Source organism: Amphiura filiformis, chromosome 4 (genome assembly GCF_039555335.1).
Source record: "Amphiura filiformis chromosome 4, Afil_fr2py, whole genome shotgun sequence".
Taxonomy (NCBI): Eukaryota; Metazoa; Echinodermata; class Ophiuroidea; order Amphilepidida; family Amphiuridae; genus Amphiura; species Amphiura filiformis.
In genome coordinates this window covers 26,894,270-26,920,723 of record NC_092631.1, presented here as the reverse complement: position 1 = coordinate 26,920,723, position 26,454 = coordinate 26,894,270, and the positions used below count along the sequence as shown (strand labels likewise).

At 35.7% G+C, this 26,454-nt stretch overlaps 1 protein-coding gene across 1 annotated transcript in view; it reads left to right on the top strand.

The window, feature by feature from the left end:
• Window positions 1-23,035, top strand: part of LOC140150754 (GATOR2 complex protein MIOS-like) — a 68,961-nt gene extending 45,926 nt beyond the window's left edge. Inside the window, 4 exon segments of the mRNA XM_072172856.1 lie at window positions 1,724-1,886; window positions 7,209-7,338; window positions 17,893-17,995; window positions 19,954-23,035. Of these exon segments, the coding sequence (XP_072028957.1) occupies window positions 1,724-1,886; window positions 7,209-7,338; window positions 17,893-17,995; window positions 19,954-20,062 (505 nt within the window). The 3' untranslated portion in view covers window positions 20,063-23,035.
• Window positions 23,036-26,454: the final 3,419 nt, after the last annotated feature.

Genomic DNA, 26,454 nt, shown 5'->3' with positions numbered 1-26,454 from the left:
AAAAAAAGGGTTTGTCTCAAAGCTCGCACGCGCATTTGTAAAATCGTGAGATTTGAAAAAAAAAGAAATGCGTAATTTTTTTTATTACAAAAATTCGCGTGAAAGTCGGACATTTTCTCCAAATACCATGAAAAAGTCGGGAATAAAAAAAAATTGCATTTCGCATTTGTTTTCAAACCACTCGTGAGCTTTGAGACAAACCATTATTTTTTTTTGCCTAAACATGGTTGCACAGCATTGTAAAATCGCATGAAATTGTGTCTCAATAATAATAGCTGATGAAGATTGGGCTATTCCATTTAAAATACACACTCCCTCTGTGGAAGATTTTGGAAATATATTCCACAGGGGGAGTGTGAATTTCAAATGGAATTATCACATCAGGCAGCTCCATTTGAATTTCATACACCCTCTGATGAGAAAGATTCATCCTGTGGGAGGGTGAGTTTAAAATGGAGCTGCCTAATGTGCTAATTACATTTGAAATTCATACTCCCCCTGTGGAAGATATTTCCAAAATCTTCCACAGGGGAAGTGTGGATTTTAAATGGAATAACCCATTTCCACAGCAAGCTACAGTAAAATTAAGAATTTCTTGGCCAAACTGGAATACTATAAATGCTAGTGGCTCCGCGAGAACATACACAAATATAGCACGGTACAGAAGAAAGCATACACGTGCCTTACATTGCGTACACGCTTAGTATGCTACATGGATGCAACGCGCATGTTCCAGTTTGGCCAAGAAATGCTTAATTTTACTGTAGTGTTCTTGCTTTGAGGTACAGAAGGAAGTCAATTTTTTTTGCACCAGCAGCATTAAATCTTGTGTGGACTTGAGTACACATAATCACAAAGAGGTCATGATGTGTGCCATATCCACATCACAACACTTTGATATTGCTGCAGCAGGGAAGTAAGAAGTACTTAACCCCATGAGAACTACCTGTCGATTGGCCAAAAAGAAGTTTTCACTGTCAATTGGACCAATCAGCAACATTGTTAGAATAATTTCACCACATAAAAAAATTGGGGTGAATTATTTGCAAAGCTCCATTCTGATTGGTGATTAAAGTGAAGATGTCATGTAATTGACCAATCAAAGTACAAAACTCATGTTAGATCGGCAGGTAGTGCTCGGGGGGTTAACCCATGAGTTACGTAAACTGTGATGGAAGTAAAGGTTTGAAAGATCAATCAGTAAGTAGAATTGAGAGATGTTTGAACTCAGGACCTCCATATTGCGTGACAAGTATTGTTGGTGATGATGTTTAAGGTTGTTACCAAGCAAGCTTTGTGTTGAGATCAGAAGTTTAAAATACCAAATTATCTTGTCAACCAGTTACAAATGTGCATTCTGTCTAGTAGACAAAATCTGTCTTTAGTAAGCTCTGATTTGATAATTTGGAACAGAGTGCATTGTGGGTAAAATATATCAGACAACACAGGATACAATGAAACAATCCTCCCATAGATGGCCGTGAGAATGATCAGAAATTCCTGTGGAATTATTTTTCATTTACTACACTGGCATTTCTTAGGTGTGTTCAAATGACCTTTATTATAAGAAAGTTCTGGTGGGGACAGTAAGACTCGTTGAAATACTGTGCGAATCTCATTGCGATATCCCATCAGATTTTGCCCACAATGCACTCTGTTCCAAAGTACAAAACTCACATTAACAACTTTGATAAAATGGCGTCTCTGCTCTTCTTTTTAACAGAGCTCGGTTTGATGTCCTCTACCACCAAGGAACAGCCAAGGTCCCTACGCCGCAGCAAATCTTTGTCAACTGTAACTTCTGTCAGACACCAATCTCGCCTTGCGTACTAGCCAACACACACTCGAGACATCTGGCTCAATTCAGGGGGCCGTCTCGACAAAAAGTAAACAAGGTAGCAAGCGTGCTCTTTTATTTTGATAGCAGAGCATGCTTCGATAACCCAACACATAAGTACTAGTTTTCTTTCTTCCCTTAATTATTATTTTATTTATTAATTTTTTTATTTATAGTGATGCCACATGGATTATCAGATTGAAAAATTGCCTTTTGTCAAGACTATTGTGCTGTTCCATTTAAAATCCACACTACCCCCTGTGGAAGAATTTGGAAATATCTCAGGAGGAACATGAATTTCAAATAGAATGATCATATTAGACAGCTCCATTTAAATTTCATACACCCTCTGAGAAAGATTCAACCTGAATCTTCCACATAGGGAGAGTGAGTTTCAAATGGAGCTGCTAATGTGTTCATTCCATTTGAAATTCATACTCCCCCTGTGGAAGGTATTTCCAAAATCTTCCACAGTGGTAGTGTGGATTGTAAATGGAATAGCCCATTAATAGCATGTTTCTACTGAGCACATTTACAATGTTGGGACATGGGTGACTAACTTGTTATTCAGCCGAGTGGAACTGCCTATACCGTTATTTTTTGACACAGCACGATGAAATCAAACCTGCTGTGAGTAGGGTTTTACTCAGTTGCACACCACTATGCATACAATGTATCCATAAAAAGTGCTCTCAGTGGGATGGCATGGGTATCTGTAATTATATGCATTTTGGTCATTTAATGTTTTGACTGAAGAGATTAGACCCAAAGAGTACCAACTCAAAATTATCCCATGCGTAACGCTATTGACCTTTTCGGTAAATCCCATAAGCCTTTGCGAGTACACCTGAGATGGCGTCATTTGACATTACGCCGACATGCAATGTGCAGTTACTATGTTCGCTAAACGATGTGCACATCAGCGTGACGCGTACTGACGTCAAATGACGACATCTGAGGTGAAATCGCAAAGGCTTCTGGGATTTACCGACAAGGTCAATTATAAATACCCCATATTGGTTTGTTGTCATGCTTGGAGGCCCAAAAAATAATGATCTTTGGCTATTATCGGCAAAACTCAAAATCAAAGAACTATTTGCATCTTTAAGCTTGAGCTTTACAAATGTATTTATTTAGCGGGCATTAATGGCACAATGCATTGGATGCCGAAAACAAACAAACACAATACTTTAAAAGTGTACCGTGTACATGGCAAAATTATCCAGAAGAACACTATTTTGCCCTCCATGATGGACAAATACATGGCAGAGTTGGTTCTCTTTGGGGCTAATCTCTTTGGTTTTGCCACATTGTAAGTAGAAACATGTCAATTTGACAAACCAAGTTGTGTGTCAGAAGCTCACACAAATAAGCACTTGAGCTCTTTAGTTAAAATTTTCATTATTCATTCTGATAATTTTAAATATTCATGAGTTTAAGGGGGTACTATACCCCTGCCCAATTTTGTACCTATTTTTGCATTTTTTCAAAAATTAATTATAGAGCATTGATGACAAGTAAGATATGTATATTATAGGGGCAAGGACTACAACTACTGCACTGGAAATTTTATTTCAGCACAGACAACAGTTGTGGAGTTACAGTCAAAAATGAGGAAAAACCAATATTTGATCAATAAGTCAATAACCGCTTGCCTTAAGTTGCTGAATTTTCAGTGCAGTAGTTGTAGTCCTTGAGAAAAATGCAAAAATATGCACAAAATTCGCCAGGGGTGTAGTACCCCATTAAAAAAAAAAATCAAAATTCCACAGATATTTAGAGAATTCCTGTTGATCTGTATGGCATCATCCCATCTCTTATTTTCTATATTTAAAATTTAAGAGCGTTTGGTTTAGTTTAGGCATGGTATAATTATGTTGAACAAAAATGGGAGTAAGCACATTTTGTGCTAGTACTAAGGGTAGGCACAACATCTAATTTGGTCCTATAGTGCTATTGGTATCCTGATAGGTACCAACGGCTCTTTCTTCAGTACTTTGAACAATGGCATGGTGCTTTTGTTTTTTATTTAAGTTGGAATCCCCCCGGTTTGGGTGATCTGGAATCTAAAGCTTGTATGGGTAAACTTAGTGAATGAAACTTCCCAAAACTAGGTGGCATGTATACCTTAAACAATTTTTATTCAAATCCAATACTCTGATTGTTGGTCATATCACCCGTTGCCATGGTAATGGCCGCCATATTGGATTTGGTGAATTTCAAAGGTAGAGACGTTTGGAACATGATATCTCAAAAAGTAATTTATCAATAGAAATGGAATTTTGAAAATGTGTTCTTCATAGGCAGGACTCGAATCTGAACTAGAATTATGATAATCATGTGATGTCTTGAGGGTCTACCGGGAGGTCAAAGGTCAAATTCAAAATTTAATAATTATTGCTGTATGCTATTTTGATGCTGCCATAGCAACAACATAGTTCCCAAGCTTGGAATTAAAAACTTCTAGTCTAATTTATAGCCCTGCATATCAGCAACACTCAGTTCAAATTTGAAGTCCATACCTCAAATACTTTTTGAGATATTGTGTTCCGTGCGGAAAAAAAAAAAAAAAAAAAAGTTTTCGAGATATCAGCAATTTAGTGAATTTTAGTCTAGAAACACTGTTTTTAGGATTTTTTATATTTTAGAAACACTGTTTTACTTTTATTTTGATTTAGAAAAGACACAATTGAATTATCAAAAATGATAGTGAAGATTAGAGGTCAAAATCTTGATTATTTTTAGAGATATGAATTTTTAAATGGAAAAACGTTAAATATCGCAGCTTGAGAAAACAATAAAATACAAAAGAATTAATTTTTAAAAATTTGCCTCACGAAGTTACATTTTTGAATATAACTTTTGAATGGAGGCTCCGATTGTTGTCAAACAAAAAGCAAAAGAAAGGTATTTTTTTCCTTAATTCCAATTTGTAAAGTTAATTTTTTTGACCACAACCGGGGGGATTCCACCTTAAATAATAAACGATACCACTTACGCAAATGTTAATTATTATGCTTGATACAACTTATTACATCACCAGGGTATGATAGAAAGAGTCATCGGTACTTAACCGGGCACCTCCGGTAGTGGTATAGGACCAAATTAGATGTGGTGCCTTACAAAGGTACTTTAGCTTCCCTTTGGAAAAGAAAACAATATCATCTTCAATTGAGTTACGCTGCCTTCACTGTAGTCATATGTTTTTACTTATCCTAAAAACTACATACACATTTATGTTTTAAAAGTTCTTCTTGTGATGATGGTGATGAAAGAGATAGTGTTAATTCATTGATATAATTGGGAGAAGGGGAAAAACCAATTGATTTGTCTAAATCCAAATAGTCAAATATCAACACAGAATATGATTTAATTTCAAGAAAGCCTCACATAAATCCCAGAAATCAAGTATCCCTTCACTTGTCTATGTTTTCTGAGTGGGGCACAATGCACTTTATTCTCTGCTTTTGATTTTGAGTTTGAATTTAAGTTGAATTGAGTTCAATTTTGTTGATTTGATTTTGATTTTGATTTTATGACCACTTAGCACTAAAAGATATGCTCGACTACTACCAAATAACAGGCATGTAATATGACTATAGTCCATTTGGCTTTCTCGAGACCGTAGGGTTCATGTGAGATACACGCACAATCAAAGACTGTGTATCTGTAGGGTCTGGGTGCAGTCACTTTGCGCAGCATCGCACGCTACAGATGCATGACCTTCGATCGTGCGTGTGTCACACACGGACACTATTGTCTCGAGAAAGCCATATGGACTGTAATCATCACAAATGGATGATGCATCTCTTTCCATTCTGAACTGGCATTTTGTAAAGTTTTAATGAAATTGTAACAATAATTATAACTCAAGGAAACAATGTGTGGAGCCACTTTGGAATATTGGTCAGCACCTAATCATAATCCTAACCCTAATCTCAATACCTAATCATAATTATAACCTTGCAACTTAATCCTAATCTTGTGGAGTAGCTGCAGTTGATGGCTATTCCAGTTGAAATCCATACTCCGCCTATAGAAGACATGACCTTAATCTTCCACACAGGGAGTGTGAATTTCAAATGGGGTTACCTGAAATTGAGACTCCGTTTGAAATCTACACCCCCTGTGTGGGAGATTAAGGTCATGTCTTCCACAGGGAGTATATGGGTTTCAAATTGAATATCCCAATTAAGAGATCAGACCCAAAAGAGATTATACCCAAAGGGAAGTTACTCAGAATGGCCCCATGGTAAATCTGACGTAGTGGTTTGTCATACATGGTGACCAAAATAGTACTGCGTGCATTTATTTGCAAAAGCCCAACATCAACTTTAATTTCATACAACCCTCTGAGAAACATTCAACCTGAATCTTCCACAGAGGTGAGTTTCAAATGGAGCGGTCTTATATGTTGATTCCATTTGATTTCCCTGTGAAGATATTTCCAAATCTTCCACAGGGGTAGTGTGGATTTTAAATGGATTAGCCCAATGCAAACAAGCACACACATGAAATCTAAGTGTACCTGGTGCATGCTGAAATATCCAGAGGCACTCATTGGGTCTAATCTCTTTGGGTGTAATGCTGCAGTCAAATTATTTATAAGGGTGTGGTTTTAAGATACGTGCAAGTTACTAATCTTAATTGCATGATTGATTGAATCAGTGATATAACACATTAAAGAAATCGTAATGGAGTAACACAATTTTTTATTTTATATCACATGTGAAGTGTAGGTGCATTTGTATGCATGTAATTTGCTATACAAAGGTTTATTACAAAATTTAAAAAAAAATTGCCTCCAGTTTTTCTGTACTTACGATGTTTAAACAATTAACATAATATTGATGAGACTGCAATCAACGACTGTATAGTAGATGGAGTAACCAAGTGCAAAAATTTAGTAAAAGAAACTCGTAATGCCTGCAAGGTGGAGGCATCACTGTAATATTTAAAATGCAATTATTTGTATTAATAAAAAAAAGTTAAAAAAAGATCATTATCATCAATATTTTTGCCAATAAGGGGTCTATTTTAATAATAATAATAATTTTTGAATTTTATTCTTAAGAGCTTGGGGGATACTTCATTAGTCTTCTAGTTGTTAACTGGATTCCCAAAATTGAAGATTCACAAAGTTGACCTCAATTTACTTAAAATCAATTGAGTCATAATTTACACTAGAGCTGGCTCAAGCTTGCCTGGACCACACACCCTTGAATGGTGACCTTGTAACACATCCTCTTGTCGATCTATTGGGCTGTCTCAGAGGGTGTCGGATGGCACCGAGCCAGTGCTAAGTTGTACTTACATTGCGGACTAGTTTTACCTTTTGTAATATGGATGCTTGTTTTGTTTCTCTTTTCAGCCAGCTACCTGTTTCAAATGCCGTAAAGCTCTTCCGAGATGTTCCCTGTGCCTTATGAATATGGGTACGATGTCAGGTCTCAAACATGTGCTGCCTCCTATTAGTAAAGATCGTACAATGTCTCCACCAGGTATGTATAAGCTAAGCAAAAACACAAGTTTATGTCTTGTGTGGTGCTGGTATATTTCATTTTTATGAGCAGAATAAAGAAAGTGTCCTAATTCTTCACAGATAAACAATCACACCGAACGGTGTGTCCAGAAATGATGCATGGGATCCTATGTGGTCAGAAAGTGGCCTCTTTAAACAGTGAATGTTTAGTTATCTTTAACGTACGCCAATAGACCATTTCATATCGAGATCAGAAGAGTTTGGAAAACTGCACCATTTATTCAGTAAAGTAGGGGGTCAAATTGTACCCAAACTGGCAGACAAGAAATGTGATGAATTACAGCACCCTTTTGCGCGAAATACAGCTCTTTAAGCCAATGTGAACATGGGGTTATCGCGAGAAATATTTTCCTAGCATATTGAGCTAACACCTCAGCTACTTGGTTTTTCACAATAAGATACTAATGAAAAGAAATGATCAAATGTTCGCCATAATTCGTCAGTTAAATATTTTTTACATAACATTTTTTTATGCATAACCAAGTCAGTCTCTTACACAAGACATACCACCACACGCTTGATTGCACAAAGAGTATCCGTGGCAGAAGTACCTCTCTCATCCATTATTGACCGGTGAAAGTCCATCATAGTTTATGATGCCTGTTACACATTGGAACTTTGCACTGTACATGATGCTAAAGAGGTACTGTTATGCGTGCGCGATAGGGGAAATTATTTCATGCTTCGGTTTTATCGGAATGACTCAGTTTGAAAAGGTCTATATCTAGAGAATATGTCACCGATAACTTCAGCAGCATTATGCAGTAATACAGTATATGGTTTTGGGTGGATACGGGCTTGAGTCAAGACTAAAGAAATGCAGACAAAATAACATTTTTAAGCAAATAAATAATGATGATAATTTTTATTGAAGTTTTTTTTATACATTTTGTTTACAAGCAATATGAAATCACTAAATATCATGTGACAACTATTCTATAATTTTCCTAAAACTATACATTTTCACATCTAGTCTTTTTAAAATTTTCTTAGCCAGCAATTTCCCTCATTGGGATGTTCTCTTCTTGACCTCTGTTTTTACGACATGGACATTTTTCTTTGTTAAATAAAAGCCCTGCAAATGTATACAGAAATGGATTGAGGGTAGAATTGATTGGCAGCACAAATGTTGCTATCCAGGCATAAGCAGTAGGGCTTACTTCTACTGTGCCAGCCTGGACAAGGATGGATACAATCCCAATTGGTACCCAGCAACAAAGGTCTGTGAGGACAAGAAGAGACATTTTCATAGCCATGCGCATTTCTTCCTTTGATTGGCGAGTACGTCCGCAATCTCTGCTAGTTTTTCTAGCAGTTATGAAAATGTTCATGTAACACAAGCCCACTACCACAAAACAGACAAGGTTGAGTCCAGTGAACATGGCAGTGGATAGGTACATGGACACTTTGGTATTTTCTAGTGTATTTCTTGTTTTACGGTCTGAGCTAGGAATGTTAACAGAACTGATTTCAAAATCATCCTCAATGACAATAAAACTTTCATTATAAAGTTTGAGTTTTGAAATGGGAAGACCAACACAAACCTCTGAATTTCTGTAAAAATCAGAATCTATGCCTGATAGTACAAAGGAAGCTATGCTGAAACCGAGGGCAAGTGACCAGATCATGCCAACTAGCAAACGAGCTAGTGCTGTACCCAAGCGTCGACCACCGAATGGGTACTTAATGCCCAGAAACCTATCTATGCTTATAAGTGTTATGAAGAAAGCTGAAGCCTCACTAGATAATACAGATAAGGCCCCAGCAAATCTGCACAGTACACTTCTACGCCAGGTTTCAGAATTAGATGGAAAAAAGTCTGCATAATATGCATCTACTGAAAGCAAAATGATAAGGTATATGCACATAGTGAGATCAGATATTGAGAGGTTTGTGATGAGAAGAAACTGGACCTTTTTACTTTCCTGCCTATGCCTAAATCTGGTGTAAAGTGCATACATATTTCCAAAGATGCCACAAATACTCATAGACCACATGACAATTCGAAGGAAGTTAAACGTCAACATGCGATCACATGTTAGGAATGGAGAGGGTGGCTCATCATTTACACACTGGACAGATGATGCATAACAACATATTGCAGTTGTGGTGACTAACAAGGTCGTTTCATTATTCAACCCTGAAAATACTTCACTGTGTATCCACATCAGCGGGTTAACTCTGATGTTTACTCTTTTCAAAGAAGTACACTTTGACAGTATTGGAATTTGATCCAAATAATTATGAGATAAGTTTAGAATCTGTAAGTGAATGAGACTGTCAAAAATGTACTTGGGAAGATAATGAAGATGGTTATGCTGAAGTCTCAGATCTATGAGACCGGTTTGATTTTGAAATGTGCCAGGATGTAGAAAGCTTAGCTTATTAATGTTTAACCACAGAATTTGTAGGTTTCTCAGTGATCCAAGAGTGTTGATGACTAGCTCATGGAATGAAATGTTTTCCAGGTCCAATGCCACCAGACTATCCAGTCCTGCAAACACATCAGGATGTATCATGTGCAATGCATTGTTATGCAGGGTTAATAGTGTTAGATTTGTCAATCCTTCAAACACACCAGGCTGTATCTCTTGCAATTCATTGTCATCCAGATATAACATCTCCAGACTTGTCAGTTCTTCAAACACACCAAGCTGTATCTCTTGCAATGCATTTCGTTGCAGGTCTAATATCTCCAGACTTGCCAGTCCTTCAAACACACCCAGCTGTATCTCATGCAATGTATTGTTATGCAGGGATAACGTCTCCAGACTTGTCAGTCCTTCAAATACACCAGGCTGTATCTCATGCAATGCATTGCTATGCAGGTATAACCTCTCCAGACTTGCCAGTCCTTCAAACACACCAGGCTGTATCTCACACAATGCAGTACCACTCAGATTCAGTTCTCGTATGGAGCTGCCAAACATTTCAAATGCCATAGGTTTTATGCTATGCAAAGTACTACCACGCCAGTCTAGAGTACTATTCACCTCATCAAATGGATATAAAAATTGAGTTCTAGACACATTTTCATCAGTGCAATTACTGATTATGGTGACATTATCTAAGGTGCAGGTACAGTTAGATGGACAATTAACTTGACACATGCCCCCGCTTTCACAGTTAATTATCACATCACTCTCTTGTACGCTAACAGTCAGACTTTCACTAAATGCAAATAAAAGCAAGTATAACACCAGTGGTATCCCTTTATAGCTTGTGAGTTCACAAGGACAGAGACAGACATGCTTAGCCATGGTGTGTTACAGCTCGGTTACATATCACAAAATGATCAGTTTGTCCTGATTGCTTTAATTTCACATATATTATAGAGGTTTAATATTTCAGTACATCCAACCAATTACCTGATTGGTTTGGCTACAACGCCTGTAATTGGATAGTGATCACCAGTGTACGTGATCAGCCTGGGCTTATTAATGGTTGGCAGAACTTGTGTGGGCGGGACAACCATTTAATCATGGTCTGCCTGAGCATAACTGTTAAAAAGTGACTCTTTGATTTGTGTAATTCTAGTCAATTATGCCTTGTGACTCTTTAATAAACATTGTGAAATTAAGTGATAATGCAATATTATTGGCACAAATCTGTTTTTTGTTATTTTGTTAACCATTATTGTTCATTTTTATTTCATTGAGCAAACAACTTTCAGTAAAGTTATCAGATTTCCCTTGTTCTTTCTGCAAGTGAATTATCTACCATCTCAGCATTCACCATTGAAGACAAGCAGGGGTCAGAGTTCCACCTGAGTATGTCAAAATTAGCCTGAAATTCTGACATTGTGTGCATTTAAGTGTCCATTTTGCCATCTAAATGAATACACCATGTATTAGGTGTGCATTTCATATTGTGTGTGAGGGAAATATGATGTATGAAGTTGGCACTGTTACAAATATCTGTTGTGTGAAAACTAAGGATTATGTCAATCAAAACATCCTGCTTTTCCAGGGGAGTTCCCAGGGTATTCGCAATTATCAAACTGAAATTTTAGCTTCATAAATTGTTTCTCTAAAGGTAATAATATCTGGCTATTAATCAAGGATTTTGAAGCGCCTTGTTATTTAGTACTTCCAGTCAGTGTAAATGCACAAGTACATCATCATGATTGTGTAGGAGTTAAGGGATCTGGAATGAGCGTTTTGACAGTATTTTTTGTGGGACATGAGAGCACATCAGACATGTCTTTCTGATATCAAATAATTTTCATTTTTTGAAATTCACGATATAATACTTATTTTATGACAAATTATTAAAATTTGATATTTTTCACATTTTTGATATATAACAGTCCTTGAAGTAAATTTTATAAATCTAATGATATATTCTTAAAGTGTATGTAGCTGGGAGGAAAAGCCGACGATCAATTGAAAATTTTGACCTTTCATATTGAAGATATGGATTTTTTTCCCAAAAGACCTAATTTTTTTTGTGTTTTGGGGAAAAATCCATATCTTTATCTAAAGGTCAAAATTTTCAATTGATCGCTAACTTTTCATCCCACCTATATGCACTTCAAGTATAAATCATCAGATTTATAAAGTTACTTCGAGTACTGTTAAATATCAAAAATATCAATTTTTAATGATTTGCCATAAAATGTGTATTACATTGCGAATTTAAAAAAAAATCAAAATTTATATCAGGACATTCTTCGTATTCAGAATGCAATTCGATATGTCTGATATGCTCTAATGTCCCACAATAAATACTGTCTAAACGTTCATACCCCATCCCTTAAGAGTAACTAAAATTTGAAGAATAAAATGTCCAACTCAAAAAGGGACTATTACTAAACATACAATTTATCACTTAAAGGGATATGCAGAGATCAGTCAATTTTTGAATGGTATGGAACCAACATTTTTCACACTCTCCGAGATTTTACCAATAAAGATTACCAATATAGTAACTTGCTCCTTAAATGAATAAGTTTTAAACTGCATTTTTATGTTTCAAAAGAGAATTTGTATTTTTTTGCAATATCTGTTTATTGCAAAACATTTAATTAGGTTATGTTCAAATGTGAAAATAATGTGAAAAAATGATAGATGATGATAAGTAGTTGTAAATATCTTTCTTCCTTTAGAAAATGTTAACATACTGATCACATAAAGAATTTGAGCTGGCTAAAAAGTCCAAATTTTCATGTGTTACAGTCAGAACACCTGTTTACATTTAAATCAGATCCTCTGAGGGTAACCACTCTGGCTATCAATCAAGGAGTTTGTAGCCTTCTGATATTTAAGGTTACACGAAGAAACGTATAAAAAAAGTAATAAAAGACGTATAAAGTTGTTCTCTAAAACCGCGTTTTCTCAGCAATCAAATATCGCAGTGAGTCAAATGTTGGTGCATAGATGTATCTTAACATTATTTTTGTGTTTTTATACAAATTTTTAGAATCCGTTTGAAAATCCTTCGTTTAAATCATTTTTACGCACCATGTTCACAAGATCAAAAACACGTTCCATGCAGTTTTTTTCAAAAATTCGCTCCGTATAAAACCACGCAGAGTGATTGTTTTCTCCTTTTTTGTATTGTACTACAAATCGACCAAAGAAATAATGTTGCCATGGGGAAGAAGCAAATACAGTACCGATTAAATTTTATTAGCCCGTTTTTGGGAACAATTTTCGAGAATCTTGTACCACAAAACACTGTTATGTTACATTATCGATATCTGGATTGTGGAACGTTTATTTTGATTTCTAACTGCCTACATTATTTCTCAAAAGTATGTCGATCCCTTTACCATTTGAATTTCACTCCAAATTTAAGCTACTTTTGCAAAAATCGAGGGTTTTCGCCATCGATACCTCCGACATTTACAGCGGTGGTGAGATTGTTTATCATAAGAGCCTGGTATGCACTATTCCATATATAAATAGTCAGTTTGAGATCATTCGATTTCACAGGTCACTCAGTAGCTCAATCGGTTAGAGCGTCGGACTCACGTTCGACTATATATAATACTATAGTTTTGAGCTGGAAAACTTTGGTACGTGTTCGAGTCCCTATGTGGTCCATTCCATCTATTTTATAGCTTTTTATTTTATTTTTCTCTCACTTTTTTCTTTTTTCTTGTTCGTTTCTTTCTGACTGCAGCTATTGATTGTTTTTGTCCGTTTTTTTTTCATTATATAATTCAGGAATTTTTAGACTATACTAGTCTAATAGGCGCGGCCTATGAATATATTTTTACAAATTAGATTAACAAAATATTGGTTGTTGGTTTTACTGTTGTTGTAGTTATTGTTGTAGGCCTATAAATAGCATAATCAGGGTATAAATAGGCATACTAGACCTATTATAGCCTATAGAAGCATTGATTTATTTCACGACAGATATCATCCAGGATAATTTTAAAAATTGAAAATTTAGAAAATCCAAAGGAAAATTGCGAAAGCGGCTGCCCACAATCACCCCCCATCAGCCCATATGGTCCTATCATGGTCGCCCCTTCCCTATCCCTGCAACATATAGGATGACTCACGAGCCGCGGTTTGTCCGTGGCCCTAGTTCAGATTGACACACTATTGTACGCGTGAGTTCATTCTTTTCTGCATGGATGTTTCCATTATTAACTTACGCCCCTCTGGAATCAAGCCTTGAAAATCAATTGTATTTAACCTTAATATGCTCCAATCGGTGTAATTGAGTACATGTTTATATACAGCTATAAATCAAGGATTTTGAAGTCTGTTTGTTATTTGTTTACTTCAGTCGGTGTAAATTGAGCACACATTATGATTATATTACAGCTATAAAATTTCAGGAAACCATGTTAAAGAGGAAGCCCTGCTAGAGCAGTTCTTCTGTGGTGAACCAAACCTGCCTGGTTATCAAATTAATCAGTGACAAGGTTATCTCTGAATTTGACAGGTGCTGATTGATGTTTTAATATTATTGCATCAATTAGCACAAATTCAGAGATAACCTTGTCACTGATTAATTTAATAACCAGGCAGATTTGGTTCACCCCAGAAGAACTGTTCAGTGAAAGCATGACTAACAGAACACTGTTGGATTATAAAATAGATAAAGAGTAATAAATTTAATACACAAATTTACGGCTGGGGTAAGCAAGTATGGAAATAAAGGTCTGTTGATCAAACTTGGAATTAACTGCATTGACACACATATTATGTAAACCCTTGTTTCTTAGCACCCAGTCAACCGAATCAAATAAAATTTGTGTATTTTGCAAAATGAAATGAAGTATGCACTGCTCTTTAAAGTTTTTTGATTCCAGTGCCTTTAATCAATGCCATAATGTCAAAATTAAAACATCCAGTAATTTTTTCTGGGACGCACATACTGTGTATCTCAAATACATTTCATTTTAGAGCATGATGAAATTGGTATTGTTAATGAAATTTAGTCAAAATTATGCAATTTAAAATTTCTTAATTTCTCTCACATCAAGCAACTTAAAAATAATACATGTATCAATATTAATTAGTGGGTTTTTATCGGGTTCGCAGTCCGACAAGTTTATAACTGATCAAGCTTTCGTCAGGAGTAGCTCTGACTTCTGCAGGACAAAGTACTTAATAATTAGACATGTAGGCCGCCCCTTGCCTACTGATGGCACTGAAGACTGCGCCTTGTCAACAGAGAACAAGCAGATTTCACCTAGTATCTGCTCATTTAAAAGTTTGGTGGCTCTGAAAAGAGCCGTTCACTGAAGACTGCCCCTTGTCTACATAGCCACCAAACCTTTAATTAGCAGATAGGCGAGATCTGCTTGTTGTTGGTGGTGTTCAAGGTCACATACTGAGGTCAAATGTCATTTGAGGTCAACTTTAAAGTTGGCTGAAATTGAAAAATAATTGTTTAACATGAACAATTCAAACTCATTGCAACCAACTTGAGTCATAGCTGCACTGCAGGAACTTTCATGTAATGGTGGTGTGCAAAGTCACATAGTGAAGTCAAAGGTCATTTGCAGTCAACATGCTGACATGGTGATTGTGAAAGCAGGCAACAAAATCCTTTTTCTTCTTTTATTATGGTTATGGTCATCATGGTCATGTTTAAAGGAGAGGAGACAATCTTGAAACGATAATTTATAATTCAAGTATTGAAGACGGCCGTAGTCTATGTGGTATAGACAAAACTGTGCCTACCGATCAGCTTTGAATCATTATAAGGCTCACGAAGAGTCACATATATAACCCTTGAATTAATTACAAACTAAAACAAACTGAAGTTAACATCCACAGCAGACACTATGTTATTCACTTAGACTTTTCTGGATTTGATAAAAGATGGGGTAACAAAGAATTTCACTTATTTATTTTTATTTATTGCTTTTCCTTACATTTTCAACTTTGGAAAGAAAGAATTTTGCTTGAAAGAAAATAAATTTCTGATCGATTTATATAGAGTGGAACTTGTCAAAGTTACACCCTTTTATGGTCATCATGCAAAACTTCAAGAAGCTTACACTTAACTAAAATAAAGGTAACAATTTTAAGCGACTCTCGCTGCTCACATTATATGCTTGTCAACTCAATTTAATTTTGAAGAAGATTTCAGGACCAAATTCACCGGACATGGCACAACATCAACACAATGTGTGTTTATTATATCATCTCCGATTTCTTCACCGATGCCTCCTAAATCCCACAAGTGTCAGTGCCATTGTTATTCTACTTGTAATTCTGTCTCGTTACACTGATTAAAACTGTCAAATATCGGCTACCTTCCAATATACTTGATTTATAACGTTAAACCAATTAATTTAAAATTCACCAACCAGGTTAGTTTGGATTAATAGATAATGAGCCATTAATCATGTTTGAGAGCCTTATATGTATATGCGATCACACTTTTCGCTATCAAAATTGAAAGTTTGGTATAAACAGTGCATACTGATTTTCTTTTATTAAAGCCATAATGTTCGATTTCCTTCAAATTTTAATATTGTAATTCTTTACCCAATATGCTGAAATATATTAGTTATAACTGCCGGAAAGGATTTCTGTCCATTTTAAGCTGAAATAATAAGGTAAAGTGAAAGAAGTCCCACTGGTTATTTTGGCCATTGCACTTCTATAGGGGACATGACTTTATGTCAAAATTGCTCTGTTGACCAACAAACACAATAAATTTGGCTAATTCCATTTAGGTGTAAATTGGGATATCAAGTTTGAAAAAAATTAACCAATTTCATATTATAAGACCGTACATTACAGCTTTAAAGCTCCCCTCTAATAAATGCTCCATGCCATTTTTTTTTCAATCAAACTGTTTCATAAATGCTGGAAATTACCATACAGTGCCAGTATTTTTGAGCATGCAATCTCTGATTTCACTGTATGCATATGTGTACCTCCATTATTATTGACCATATTTACATTATTTGTAGAAATTCCTTTTTGGCTCCACAACAACAACATGTGTTGCTTATATTATGGTGTAGATGGTTGAATGTCCGGTTGGTTCGTTGGTTTTGCTGGGAAGAAGCAATATCATTACCCCTGCAGCCTACACACAATAACCACTTACCTTCATTGTTATACATAAAGTTGCATTACTTCTTTCATGAAAAAAAGTGCTCAATCCTGTGAAGGAGTGCTCAATCCTTTGTTTCTTTTAATTATATGTAACTTCATTGTTATATATTCATTATATTATAATCTTGCATCCTATACCTTTCTACATGTATATGCCCAATTATTTCACTACATGGACAGAAGCCACATTTGCATATTTATTCTGAAAACATAATAATGATAAATTGAATGGATTTTTCTCATGATACATCATTTTATCAGCCAGGCATGAGCCTGCACTTTCCTAAAAAAACACCTGAATATTAATTTGCATGTGAAATTTGGCAAAAAGTACCCAAAACAGGCTGAAATTAAATAAAGTTGTGGAAATTTTGACTAAAAAAAACTGAATTCAGTTTTAAAACTGAAAATTCTCATGCCTGAGTCAGGCTTGAGTTTTCAAATATTGGCACTTTGTAAACTCTAGCTCAACAGATAAATTTGTGTAGTATGCTCAATCTGTTCAACTTTATATCAAACTTGGTAGGATGATAGATTATGATCACCTCTTGTGCTGTATAGGTTTGTGTTAGGTTATTTGCATATTAATAAATATTAATGAGCTTATTTGCATATTCTTTATATTTACAAACCTTTGTTATGCCACCTAATTTACAAACTGCATAATTACTGTTGTTTGTGAGCACTGTAATTGACTGCCAGACAGTATAAAGGTACCGTACTACTAGCGTACTAGTGATGTTTTTAATGGGAATTATCATTGTGAAAAAGACCTTTTTAATTAAGCCTGGTCCCATCAGGACCTAAGAGTGTCTCCATCCAGAGCGATGGCCCCAATTTTGGAAAAATGCAACGCCCCCGGGATGTTAATTAGAGAGAATACAAAATTCTTTTATACAAATCCAAATTTGTAGTACCATTATTATTGTAACCAAACACTCACATAATCTTCCCTGTTTTTTTCATTTCAGATCCTTCCAGTTCCGACAAACAGACAGACTTTTCTAAATGGTTCACGTGGTGCCAGTCTTGTAGGCATGGTGGTCATGCTAATCACCTTACAGAATGGTTCAGGTACTGTAAAAGTCAATATTTTCGCAAGAAGATATTTTCGCGATTTTGAAGATTTTGTCAATTAAATTTCACGGTTTTGATATTGATACAATAGAAACCTAATGCAAAAGGTTATTTTCGCGAGTTTTTATTTTCGCGATTTTATGTCCACTCGCGAAATTCGCGAAAATAAAAACCTTGCGAAAATTTCTACTTTTACAGTATATAATTTGGTTTATCTCAGTATATTTTAAGTTCGGTAGTGATGTACGTGCATATTTTGCTCACCGCAGTATCGAATCGTGCACATTAAGTTAAATGCCCCGAGTGTACACGCATGCGTACAGGAGGGGTTTGTCGCCATGCTTGCGGGGCAACCGCAAAATAGCATTGACGTCACTACCGAACTTGAGGTGAACCAAATCATAGTTTAGAGAATTAAATATTGTTTTGTCAGCCATGTATCTATCTGAAGTAGTCTGATGGAGAATTTTGTTCAGCGTATTTTGATCTCATTCGGCACAATATGAAAATATGAAGTTATACCGAATTGAATGAAAAAAGAGAGCATTTCAAAAGCGACAGAATTTACATAGACTTTTCTCTTGAAACACGCTAATTATGAGTACGTGCTGATCTGTCACGCTATAATGAGTCTGTTAGAATAACCAGTAGGAATCACCCTGGAGGAGGAAATAGCCCAAATTTATCACTTTTGAAAAGCTCTCTTTTCCATTCAATTCGGTGTAACTTGGGGAAATAAAGCTGTGTTGTGCCAAATAATTAAGTATCAAAATACACAAAAACAAAAGTATCCATGTAATGATTACTTTATTTGGCACTCTTGGTTGAGTGTCTTTAAAGATAATGCTTTTGTTTTTAAGTGTTCGGGTACTTGTGTGCAGATAATTGAAAGATTCTTGTGAACAAATCCAATATTTTGGGTTGATGTTACATACCTTCTTGAGGTACGTAACATCAACCCAAAATATTGGATTTGTTCACAAGAATCTTTCAATTATCTGTTTTATTGAGAATCCTGATGAACTTATTTGCGGATACTTGTGTGCAGTATAGACGAATCCGCCGAGCCAGGTGATGGTCAGAATTAAGTCGGCCATAGCTGGGGGTTATCCGCGCCAAACTATAGCTTAGTTCGTTTGGATCGCGATCCAAGATGCCCACTATCGCGAGCGCATCGGAGCGCGTAGCATTTGCGCTGCATCATGGGAGTGGTATAAACAGTGTATACTGTATTTTCTTTTATTAAAGCCATAATGTTCGCTTATGATACTGCATGGCATCGCGTAAAATGGATGGATGGCCCCCAGCTATGGCCACCAGTGAGGTGTAGGAATGTGGCTCGTCGGATTCATCTATATATAGAGAGGCCGTATTCTTCTTCACTATTTCTGTGTCCTGTCCATATTATATGTAAATATAATATGTGACCATCCATAACACATGGGGCTGTAATGTCGGCAGAGCTTATCAAAAGACAACAGAAAACAAAGGATTAGTTCCTAACTCTTGTACTACCTTGCAAAAAAGCAACAGGGACATGCAATATACCAATGTAAGGCTTATTTTGAATATCTCAGAAAATGACATTGCTGACATTACAGCCCATTTATGGTCGTATAGACACTTCACAGGTTATAATAGTACGTGATTCATTATCTTTTGTTTTTGTATATTTTTCAACGAAAACAAAAGATAATACTAAATTCCATTATGTATATGTAATTATTATAATAAGCTGTGACCAGTGACAGGCGATTTGCGCAAAAAAAAAAAAGCGGAATTGCGCTGAACTTTTTTTTCAGTGCAAATCATGTATCCCTGCCCATAGGAAAAAAAATAGCCAATTGCGCGGCGATTGCGCGGAAAAAAGTTTCGCGCAAATCGCTTGTCCCTGGCTGTGACTATATGAAAAGTTTATTTATAACTTTTTAATCCATGTTGTGTTTTATTTACAGGGATCATCGAGAATGTGCGGTAACGGGTTGTGTATGTCACTGTATGCAGATGGACTCTGTCGGAACTGTGTTGTCAGCTGAAAGCATTCCAACATCCCAAGCATCATGACACATGGGAAACACAAGGTTGCAAATTGAAATGAAATACAAGTATAGATCATGAATACTATGAATTATTTACTGCGAGGCTGAAAGGTGTCATATACCCTGTTTATATTGGGTAAAAGTCGTAATCGAATTCACTAAAGTCGTAATCAACTTAATTCGTATCATAAGTGTAAACAGGTACAGTCGTAATTAATCGTAATTCAAAAGTCATAATTCCAATGAAGACTTGTATCATCATTCATTTCAAGTGAATTTGAATAAGTCGTCATTAATTACGACTTTTCGCTAATGTAAAAGAACACGTTGTTGAATTCATGTTTACCTGCCATAACCACTGGTAGCAAACGAATTTGATATTCGTGAATGCGAATTTCAAATCAAATTCAGCTGATGCAGTGTAAACACCCACCAAACGATAAAATCTGCTGTCGTAATTCAAAATACAGCTGAAGTCGATTACGACTTTTGCCCAATGTAAACGGGGTATTATAAAACCCATAGCCAAATTATCGACCTCTAAGACCTATTTTGATTGGTTACAACTTGAAGAGGGCTATATCATGTATGGAACCATTCAGAGATATGGTAAGAATGGTCAGTAGGACTGAAGGGGATTAAGTTTGAAATTGTTGAGAGATCTAGAAGCTTTATTTTGATTGGTTACTCATATGATTAAATCATATAATTGACCAATCCAAGGCATTGAAAGAAAGGCAGTAGTGGCCATGCAGTTATTAGCTAAAGTTTGTTTGGCTTATATAAGGCGGAAATTATTCGGCTTTTGTTACTGCACGTGTTAATAAAGTCTAAACTCGCGTAAATTCACATAAGCGTATACCAGTCACGCATTAATTACACAATGCACAACTAGCGTAAGTACTGCGACAACTGCATGCACGCCATTCTATATCAATACACCATGTTATGAGTCTAATTTTTTCCGCATTATATAAGCCAAACAAACTTTAGCTACCCATGCATCTGTCTTTTTGGACAGGCAGTTTAGTTTACTTCTGGGATGAACAATATTAATGCTTTTACATAATGATCAAACTCGGCAGTAGATCAGTTTTGTAAAAATGAAGGCCATAGCATTATGTGTTTGAACCCATTATAGTTCAAATTTAGCAATTGACAGGCAAACCTCATTTTCTCGTTGAGTTGATTAAAGAAACTGAAATTTTGATACAAGGCTAGTTTATATTTTGAGTCATCAAGCCAAGTCATAATTTGGAGAAAAATTTAATGGAAATGTTTAAATAAAAAGGCTGGTACCTCCCCAAGTACAGTGATGAGAGTGGTGAAATGCTATTTTTGGCAATGAACTCTCCAAGGTCTACCAAAAACTGAAACAGTATGAAATTATTTGCTATTAATTAAGCCCATAGGGGAAGATGGTCACCACCAAAGAGATGATAGATCCAAAGAGAACAATCTCGGCCATGTTTGTGTGTGGCTCGTGGAGGGCAAAATAGTTTATACTCGGATTATTATTGCCATGCGCCTGAGTTGGTAAACTTTGATTCAAAGTGTATGCTTGCCTGCGAGTAAAAATACCTGCACAAAAAATAAAGGTTACTCCTAACAGTTGAGGAACGTACAATACATTGTATTACAGGCCCCAGATTACAGGTTTATGTAATTGGTAATAAGAATATGTGACCTGATCTGATCCACTCAGGCCAAAGTTGGAAATATTGAAAAAAACAACACACAGACTATCCCTTTAAATGGTTTGAATTGAAATTTATGCATTTTAATATTCTTCATCCATTTTATATGATGTGAGTTGTGGTCTGATGGCTTTTTTCATGTTCTGTTGCATGGGTTGGTTTATATCGTCGTTAGGCAGGAAAAACCTCCCAATGTGTCATTGGCCCCTGAACATGTTTAAAGAAAAACCTCATGGCAGTTTTGTTTTAAACATGTTCAAGGGCCACAAGTACATAAGAGATTTTTCTCATCCAATAACGAGTCACGATATATAGCACAAGTATGTAAATATGGATGTTTGATTGATGTGGCAAATATTGTCTCATTGTCTGTCATCTTATCAATGACCGATTTGTTGAAGTGGCATCACATTCCCCATCTGACTTTTTATGTTGATAATGAGCTAGTGCTGTGCATGAACAGGTTAAAAAGATTTAGTGCACAATTTCAGAATGATGATATCAGTTTTGGAAATTAAAACCTGCGGGCCCTAATGAATTTTCAGGGTCCTAAGTTCAATTGTTACATTGAGACATAATACATACATTTGAAATGTTTTTGAGACTTCATTGTTAATGAAAGTCAAATTCATCTAGGAGGGAAGGGTTTATGTTAAAGTCAGCATTGGGCTATTCCATTTAAAATCCACACTACCCCTGTGGAAGATTTAGCTAAAGTCTTCCACAGAGGGAGTATAAGTTTCAAATAGAATAGAGAGTGGGGTAACTTCCATTTGAAATACTCACTCCAGTTATGGAAGCTATAGGTAAAGCCATAATACAGAGGGAGTGTGGGTTTCAAAATGATTAACCCTGACCAGTTACATTTGAAAAACATCCTCCCACTGTGGAAGATATTTCCAAAATATTCCACAGGGGTAATGTGGATTTCAAATGGAATAGCCCATTGAGTCTATCTGGCTGACTTTGCTGCCCTCTTGCAGATTATCAGACCAGCAGTAATTCTCACTGGCTCTTTAGCCTGATGAGGGCATAATACTGAAAAAGATTGAAAAAAAAATATTATTCTCGGTTTATGAGAATTTAGAATCATTATTTTTATATGTAACAAATCCTCACAAATCATATCAGGTTTTTCAATCAGATTATAATTTTGCTTTACAAAATTTTAAGAAAAAAAAATAAGCATGCATGCTTTTTCAAGAAAAAATAATTGACGGACCTTTCAAGAAAGTAGCTGGGAAGAATCAATTTATTGATTATAAGTCACAGGTGTGAAATTCGCTGTCGTAGTGCACGTTAGTAACTGCTCCAAGCCTGGGCTCGTACAACTGTTCCGAATTTTGATATGCCATCTAGGCTTTGTGTTGTGATCATTTCGATCTGTGGTTCGTAACAAAGAAAGTGTGATCCAGTTGACCTAGCAACGGCCATATTCTAACGTACACTATGACGGCAAATAGAATTGATATAAGTTGCTGTAGAAAACATTAAAGCAGCATTATTTTTCTAAACTGAAATGTAAAATTTTCATGTAATATTCAATGTTTATTTATAGGAGATGTATGAGGCACTGCCATGGCATTGCTTACTAATGCTTACAAATGTAGCTTGAAGTTATTGCCCTCATTTTCAAGGGATGCTTATTATCCATCATATAAAGCCTAAAAAAATTGTTTGATTGGCGTAACATTAAAAAAAAAAATATGGTAGGTCGGTCACCAATTTTTTTCACACACATTTTAAGCTGTAAATTGCGTATGATAAAGGCCTTGGAATTTTTGAATTTTTTCTGCAAATAAATAAGAAAAAAAGTCTAGGGTGAGGCCTATATTTAGGGTTGGTCGGGTTACGCCAATGAAACAATTTTTTTGGCCTAAGGCCAAAAGAATGTATGTTTCAAAGCTTGCAAAGATTTTTTAAATTTATTACGAAATGGGTTTTTCCCCCCTCCGTCTCAAACCATGGATTATCTAAGTGTTATTGATAATCTATGCTCAAACTCGGTCAAAATAAGCTTGAGAAAAATGCAGATGCTCGGAACTTTCAAAACTTACATCTTCAACACATAATGAAATTCTTCCAACAAATGCATTTAAAATATATATTTTTACCAACCTGTTTTTTCTTTGAAAAATGGGAAACAAAAAATTTAATTGGCCAATTTCTCCAAGACATATGTGGGCGGCAGCTTTGATACATATCTTTTGTGCGTAATTCATGTCAATATTCTGCCTATTTCCCAGATATTTTGTAACAGTACAGCTAGGACATATTTGGCTGCAAAAGTAACCATTGGGCTTTCCCAGTTGATATTCATACACCCCCTATATTAAGGACACAACCTATCTTCCACACAGGGAGTGTGAATTTCAAATGGTTTATCTGAAAGAGCGACTCCATTTGAAATCTACACCACCCTGTGTGGTGTAGATTTCCCTCAACTTAGGGAATAAACCAAAAGATTGATGAACCCCTATAAACAAGGTTTTTTTACAAAGCTGAACTGTAACAAATTGGTCAGAATAACATTTTTATTTTGTTTTTAGTGGAAATAATTTATGAAACATGAGTGAAACAAGTTTTATTCACAGCTTTATTGACCTTTGGGTTTCTTCCCTTACAATCACTAAGTTCTCAAATCGTACCTTTGGGTTTCTTCCCTTACAATCACTAAGTTCTCAAATCGTATTCTACATAATACTGTGCACAAAGAGTATGTGTACACTTAAAACCAGAGCAGACACTAGACCTAACTTGCCAAATAAAGTAATCAATGGATGGCAAATTTTGTTCTGCATATTTTGATACCTAATTCGGCAGTTTGTGATTTTATTCCTCAAAATTATACCAATTTGAATGAAAAAAGGAGCTTTTCAAAAGTGACACATTTAGACATTTCCTCCTTCAGAACGATTCCCACCGGACTGATGTAACAGGTTCATTACACCATGATAAATCAACAGTCACTCGCTGTACTCAAAATTGGCATGTTTTGAAAGTAAAATTTGTCACTTATGAAATGCTCTTTTTCATTCAAATTGGTACAAGTTGGGGAAATAAAATCACATTTTGCCGAACGAGGTACATCAAAATTCTCTACTTATTAATTACTTTATTTGATAATTTATGTTTAATTTTTTTAGTGTACAGTCACTTTTTGTGCGCAGTATGTGTCTGTTTTAATTTCTAATCGTGTATCCAAAACAATGAAACAATTTATAAAAAGGGAACAAACCAGAGGAAGCCCTATAAATATAACTTGTTTCATTCCACAGCTGACCTCTGACCCTTCCCATATGAAATGAAACCAGAAGTGGGTCAAAATAACATGCCTTTAACATCGTTGGGCAGGAAAATTCTGTGCTTGTGGCCCCTGAACATGTTTAAAACGAAACTGCCAACAGGTTACTTAGGTTTTGCTTTAAACATGTTCAGGGGCCAATGACATGTGGGTTTTTCCTGCCCAAAAATGACTGGAGAAACAGAATCAAAATTTTTAACCCCCCTAAACTACTTTCATTTCCAAGGTTCCCGACTTCAATAATTCTTTTAGTTTGTTCCCTACGTGAGGGTAAATCATTTATTTACTATACATTGTAGTTTGATCAGCTCGTAATTGGCGGGAATTGTTAGCCTGTTATCATTACGCCTAAAAGTAGACCCATGTTCGGAGTAATAAAGGCAACTTGTCCGGTCTATATTCTGTCTGTTAAAAAATAATTTGTGATCTTCTTTCACAAGACAATTCTCAAAATAAAATATATTGATATATTAATCCGCAATGTTATAAGGCCCGCCGATTATGAGCTGATGAAACTATAGTGCAAATTTTTGTATTTAATCCTGTATCATGAATCAATCCGAGTTTTGTACAGGTGCTTTCACCCAGCAACTACTTTAATAAGACTATCAATGCACTCTGTATTTTGTGCCGTTACACAGATTTAATACTTCTTATACATATCATAATAATGTATCTAATAAAATATAACATGTGAAAGATATATATGACTTACTCCCGTTATTTTGTAGTTACATTTCTAACTTTTAGAAACGGACAAGGCAAGGTGATTGTCAACTATGCTCTGTATTTAATCAAATCGTTTTCCAGTGCACAAGTTTCTATAAATTCTAAATACATCACATACCATGGAATTCCGTCTACATGCATAATATCCCTCTAAAATAGTTTTTTTTTTTTTAATGCAAGAGATGAAAGGCAGACAGCCTGCATAAAAACATTACCGATACAGGCGGCTGTACAAACATGTATTATTATAAGACCAATCTATTGTAATATTTTTGTGGGTGTCTGCCATTCGTCTTTCATAAAAAATCCTTTGTTTAAAGGTAAATATGCTTGTAGATGGAATTTCAAGGTAACCCACTGGGAGTTAAAGTTGATGTGCATATTTCTCTAGTTGTAGTATCGAAAGCATGCACCCTGGCTTTAATTGAATACAGGGTTGTAGCCAGGACATTTTTAGTGCTGGGTGGCATTTGATGAAAATCTTGCATATTTGGCACTTTGTTATCAAAAAATCAAATTCTTGACTAATTCATTGTGCAATTTTGGACTATTGAGTGGTGGGCTCCAATGCAAAAATTGCAGCTGAGTGGTGGGCTCCAAAGCCAAATGGTGGGCTCTGCCGTCCACCACCGCCCACTGTAGCGAAGATAGGATAATTGAATACCTGAGTGGAACAAGGGCCCAACT